Raw genomic sequence first — 6,358 nt, 5'->3', positions numbered from 1 at the left:
TTTGTACTTGACATTCTGTATCAATAAAAAAGAATAAAAAAAACAAGTGTCTTTGAGTTCCTCTCCCCCCTCTTCTTCTCTATAAGAATTCTGTCTCTAACAGTAAGAGCTACTAGAGAAAGTTTTTCCTCTTTATAAAAACTAATAGCAGAATGAAAAAAAAATGTTTATTATGCACAAAAGTAAGATGCGAAGATAGTTAGGGTTTTAAATAAGTCATGTCGAGTCGAACTTTGGGATGTTTAAATTTATTTGATAAGATAATCGAGCTGAGTCAAATCGAATTTAAAATGAACCAAATTTTTGAAATGAGTGTTTAAGTTTGACTTGATTTATTTTTTATAAGCTTGAGTTTGTTTGAAGTTTTGCTTGAGTTTGATTCGTTTAGATGTTATCAAATTCTCAATTTAAGCTTGGCTTAAGCTTGGTTCGAGTTTGGCTTGAGTTTGGTTTGAGCTTGATTCATTTAGATGTTATTAATCTCTCAATTCAAATTTGTTTGATTGTTTGAAACTTTTAATTGTTTGATTAGTTATTAAGATTGATAATTTAAATTTATTTATTTATTTTATTATTTATTTAGCATATTGAAAAGAGTTTAATTAATAAATGTGGTTCGTGAACATTGTGCATAAACGTCAACGAGCTGAACACATATGTGTTTAAGTTTGTTTGTTTGTTTAGCTTAACGAGCTGTTCAAGTTTATTTATTTAATTAATCTTATGTATATTGAATAAATATAAATAAATTCTTACTAAGCCGAATACTGAGTTTGTTCATGAACGTTTGATTCATTTACAACCCTAAAGATAGTAATTTATTTCCGTGGATTAAAAAGTCAGAATAAATTAAAAAAGAATCAAAACAAATTGAGAGAAGATTGGAAGGAAATCAGTCGATAGATGTACATTAACTTTTGGCTGCACTTGTTTTAAAAAGAGGTTCATTGTCCCTTTTCTTTCCTGTTTCCCCTTTTCTTCTCGCTTTAAATTTCTCCTATCTTTCCATTAAAAGCACTCCATCTCCGCAAACAAAGCAAGCCAAAATTAATAGTATATACCCGCCAAGACTGATCTTACTGGAGAGAAGGCTGCAGTGTCTTACTGCGTTAAATTAAACACACCCCTGAGCCGCCATGCATGTCCAAACAATGTAGTAATTAACCTGGCCGTATGCATACAACCCTTCCTCCAATCAAGCTATCTGACAATTAACTGAAAACTTTCTTCATGCGGACAGTGCCAGAATGTATGTTTTTCTCCATTCCCTTGGAGTAGAAGAACATACGTAAGGAAATCTTGAATTTCATCGTGCAGATACAATTTTAGGGTTTTACATTCATTTCATAAGCCATGCTCGCTTTCAATTTACTCACTACTAATCTTTCGCTGAGTCTAGGGTTGTAAATGAACCAAGCGTTGGTGAATAAATTTAGTGTTCGATTTGATAAGAGTTTGTTTATATTTGTTCAATATACATAAGATTAATTAAATAAGTAAGCTGAATAGCTCGTTAAGCTAAACAAACAAACTTGAACATATGTGTTCAGCTCGTTAACGTTCGTGAACAACATTCGTGAACACATATTCATTAATAAAACTCTTTTCAATATGTTAAATAAACAATAAAATAAAATAAAATAAAATAAATAAATAAATTTAAATTATCAAGCTCAATAATCAATCAAATAACTAAAAGTTTCAAACAATCAAACAAGCTTGAATTGAGAGCTTGATAACATCTAAATGAACCAAACTCGAACTAAGCTCAAGCCAAACTCGCATGGTTTCGTGGCCGAAAGGTCCAGGGTTCGATCCTCGGGGTGTCATTGCCTGGGGTTAGCGTCCCGGCTATGCGCTTTCAGCTGTGTACCTGCATTTACCTCCCTCCATATCCGTGGGACCGACTCTAGGGGGGCCGCTGATGTGACGGTTCCATATTTTTTGAATTGAAAGCTTGATAATATCTAAATGAACCAAGCTCAAGTCAAGCTTCAAATAAGTTCAAACTCATAAAAAATAAACCAAGCCAACCTTGAACATTCATTTTAAAAGTTTAGTTCATTTTAAACTCAATTTGATTATTTTATCAAATAAATTTGATCATCCTAAAGCTCGATTCAGATTCGATTTATTTACAGCCCTAGCTGAGTCTTACTAAAATAAGGCTGCGCTGTCATCTAAAATCGGGTCCATTGGGGCCGTGTCTCCCTGTTCCATGCTTTCATTCAGCAGCCAAGTCTCGAGAATCGATAGCGGCGTCTGAATTTTTCCCACACTTGCCTTGATCTCCGACGCACCCGAGGCACGAGTTTCAGGCATGAGCAATGAGCTAGAAGCAGCAGCAGCAGCAGTAGAGGTCGAGCAGTCAACGGCGGAGTTGGCCGGATCAGTCCGCTTGGTAGACGGAGGAGGCTTCATCCATTCCTGGAGCAGTCGAGCGATGTTCTCCGTGCTGGATGCGTACGGATGGGTGTTGCTCAACGAGATGGCATCGCGCAGGGCCTGCTTGGCCAGGTGGATGTCCGCTTGCAGCCGCCTCTCCCACTGCCCCTTTGGAATGGGCGGCTGGCAATCCATGGAGAGGGACGCATCGTGTCCGCCTGATACACTCGTAGCCTCTTCCCCTAACTGGTGGCCTTTTGGTATCTTTCTCTGCAGCTTCTTCTTCAGATGCGTGTTCCAGTAGTTCTTGATGTCGTTGTCGGTCCTCTCCGGAAGATACGTAGCTATGGCTGCCCATCTGTTACCGAGAAGAGCTTGCAGATGGATGATGAGCTTCTCCTCCTGCTCTGTGAAGCTGCCACGCTTGATCCCTGGCCTCAGGTAATTCGTCCATCTCAGTCTGCAACTCTTGCTGCATCTCATTAGACCTACAGCTAGCATAACTACTGTTAAAAAAAGAAGAAGAAGAAGAAGAAGATAGGCGATAGATCTTGCAATTGATCAGGTGCAAAATTTCTTCACCAGTATTGATGGGGACAGCCTTCCAGTTTCCAGGACCATGACCCTGGATGTAGGAGACGAGCAGGAGGTCTTCTTCTGGCGTCCAAGGACCCTTCTTCATGCCTTCCTTGTCACAGCAAGGTGACCTCCCCATGTCTAACTGATTATGCAAGGGAATACCCGACAAATGTACTTACTGTCTTATCCTTCAATCGAGTAATCTGAGGCATGCAACAATATATATATAAACAAGCATGCCATGAGAGAAAACAACTCACTTCACATTCATCCTTGAATTAATTAGCCAACAACGGAGTTAAGAGATGACAGCGAGGTGCATTTACTTCCCATAAGCTTTGTGAAGTCAGCAAGCTTCATGTACTTGCTTGGGCTGGCTCAAGGCATTCAATGAGCTTACACCGGGAAGAGCAGCCTCATCAATGATGCGTCACAGAAAGCACTTTTGGAACCAACTAAATCAAGCTAAACTATCATGGGGAAACCTTAACTCATCATAAATTGCCATCCATATGTTGAAGAAAAGAAATCATGGGCATGCAAAATTCTCTAAAGTTCCTCCTAAATTTCGCTTTATATTCTGTTTTCAAAATTCTCAAATTGTACACTATGTCTAATTGTCTATGCTATGCATCATACTTACTGATCTTTACTCTAAACCATCCATGCTGAATGAATGTTAATTTGAACCATTTTAAAAAAGATAGGTGGGGTTTTATAGCGTGCCACTTGACTGATGTTCGTCCACTTGATTGCCTATATAATTCTCGAAGCTGCACCTTTGAAAACCCTGTTACTAGTCGTAAATTCCTAATACTTTGCTCTCCTTCAAACCCCCCAAAACACTAATACCAACTCCATTCCAACAATTGCATCCCAATTGTGGCTCCTTCCATTGTTTCATTCCCTTGATCTCCTCCGATTGTTGCTTTTGATAATTGACTTTCATCTAAATTCAGGGTAATGTTTTTAATCGAACAACTGTTACACAATGTCACAAGATATCATTTCAAGTTCACCATCATCTTAAAAGGTAAGTTGTTTAGTGATAAATCTTTTGGCATGGATATAATTTCATCATAGTTTGAAACTTAGGGACCCTCATTCTCTCTATGCTCTAAACCTCTTACTTGCAGGGTTCAAATTGAGTCTTTCTGACTAATATTGCTTTGTAGTCTCCTCATGAAACTTTAAACCCCAAATCCCTACTTATGAGGCCTCTATGGATGTTATGGTGAATAATGGGTGACCCTAGGGATAGTGCGAAGACAATAGTTAAGATAACGTGACAGTTAAAGTTAGGAGAAGGTGACGGTCAAGGTTGAGGACTATGTGTCCAAGCAGGCAACCCCCTGGGGACACAACTCCTAGTTTACTCCTAACCGACTCTATGCCCGTTGGACCCTAAGGGCTCAGTTCCCTCACTTCTCCTGGGCACAAATCCCAGTTTACTCCCTGCTGACTCCATGCAGGTCGGACCCCAAGGGCTCAATCCCTTCACTTCTCCTGGGCACAATTCTCAATTTACTTCCAGTCGGATCTATGCTGGTCGGACTCCAAGGGTTCATTCCCCTCACTTCTCTTGGGCACAACTCCCAGTTTACTCCTGGTCAGCTCTATGCCAGTCGGACTCCAAGAGCTCAATCCCCTCACTTCTCCTGGGCACAACTCCTAGTTTACTCTCGGTCGGCTCTATGTCGGTCGGACTCCAAGAACTCAGTCCCCTCACTTCTCCTGGGCAAGACTCGCAGTTCACTCCCGTCCGGATCTACGACTAGTCAAATTATCGCCAAGAGCTAACATTGTCAAGAAATCGCAACTACTTGTCAGAGAATATTCCAATGCTTCGTCATATGTAGGAAGCGGAACCTTCCTCTACCCAATAAGAGTCTGTCGTACATCCTCGATCGCCCGATATACCCTGACATCTGACATTCCCTAACACCTCATAATTGTGAAAGTTATGAGAGGTAGTATAAAAAGGGAGATCCTCTCCGTTGGTCAAGGGGGGCGATGCACACACACATCTACTACAGTATTATTGTTCATCTTCTTTCCGCTCTTTTCGCTTTGTGCTACTCCTGACTTGAGCGTCAGAGGGTCTGTACTAGGGACCTCTTCCTTGGTTATGTTAGAGTATATACTAAAAGCCTAGCTTTTTATAAACATTTTATTTTGAAATAAAGAATCACATTGATCAAATGTCTACATTTATATGCTAAGTGTAGTTGTTCAATTAATTTGTATTGTAGATAACTTGGTGTGTGGTGTTACACACAGAAGATCATGTTATCAATTTCTTATAAATTATAAACAGTAGCTCACGACTAAGATGGAAAGGAACAAACCATTGGAATAATCGTAGTGTAATTTGGTATTAGTTTATATTATAACTATAAAATTACACTAGTACACTCTGAGTGTATTAAGCAGAACCATTTAAGGTAAGTTCTTTTTATACTGACTGAATAAAAGAATAAGACCTTTTATTATTATAGAAGTGTGTGCTCTTAATCCTGATATAATAACAAACACATATATCTAGTATTTATTTCTTTGACTTATCAATGGGTGAGATTTAGTTCGATAAATCAAGAGGCCCGATAAGTTGGGAAATGATATTATTTATATTGTGTGTTGTTGATTATAGAAGGAAACTGTGTCCTAGTAATCTAGGTTGATAATGTCCCCAAGAGAAGCTTATAAGGATTGTCATGTAAACTATGCAGGTGGACTTAGTCCGACATGACAATAAACTTGAGTGGTATTACTCTTGGAGCTAGATATTAATTAAGTGAGTTGTCAGTAACTCATTTAATTAGTGGACCTTTTATATCTTAAACACAGGGAGATTAACACACTCATGATAAGAAGGAGCTCATATAGTAATATGGGATTGGTGCGGTAGTTCAATAATAATTCTTTAGTGGTATGAGTTATTATTGATGAACTCGAGTTGTATGTTCGGGGCGAACACGGGAAGTTCAAGTTCATCGGGAGACCAAAACCAATTCCTCCTCTCGGTTCCCGTCATAGCCTTTTATTTATAAAGTGTTATACCCACTCATATCCACCTTCTTACCCACCTTAAGGTGGACGGCTAAGCCTAGCTTGGAGCCCAAGCTAGGGTCGACCAAACCAAGGTGAGAGGTGGTCGGCCCTAGCTTGAACTCAAGCTTGGTGTGGTCGGCCACATTAAAATAAAAGGATTTTATTTTTTAAAATCTTTTCTTATGTGGAAGTCATGGTTTTAAAAGAGAGTTTAAAATTTAAATCTTTCCTTTTATAGCTTTCTACAAAAGATTAAGTGAAAGGTTTGATATCTTTCCTTATTTGTAGTTAAAAGGAAGATTTTAATTTTTGATAAAACTTTCCTTTTTTTAACCATTCTCAT

At 38.8% G+C, this 6,358-nt stretch overlaps 1 protein-coding gene across 1 annotated transcript; it reads right to left on the bottom strand.

The window, feature by feature from the left end:
- Positions 1–2,120: 2,120 nt before the first annotated feature.
- On the bottom strand, positions 2,121–3,138 carry LOC122049465 (myb-related protein 306-like). Its single transcript, XM_042610847.1, has 2 exons — positions 2,968–3,138; positions 2,121–2,873 (listed from the first exon to the last, which is right to left on the bottom strand). The coding sequence occupies exons 1-2, from the start codon at positions 3,098–3,100 to the stop codon at positions 2,158–2,160; spliced, it is 849 nt and encodes a 282-aa protein (XP_042466781.1). The 5' UTR covers positions 3,101–3,138; the 3' UTR covers positions 2,121–2,157.
- Between the last annotated feature and the right edge of the window lie 3,220 nt (positions 3,139–6,358).

The sequence above is a fragment of the Zingiber officinale genome, chromosome 2B, assembly GCF_018446385.1.
Source record: "Zingiber officinale cultivar Zhangliang chromosome 2B, Zo_v1.1, whole genome shotgun sequence".
Classification (NCBI taxonomy): Eukaryota; Viridiplantae; Streptophyta; class Magnoliopsida; order Zingiberales; family Zingiberaceae; genus Zingiber; species Zingiber officinale.
This window is presented reverse-complemented; position numbering and strand designations above follow the sequence as displayed.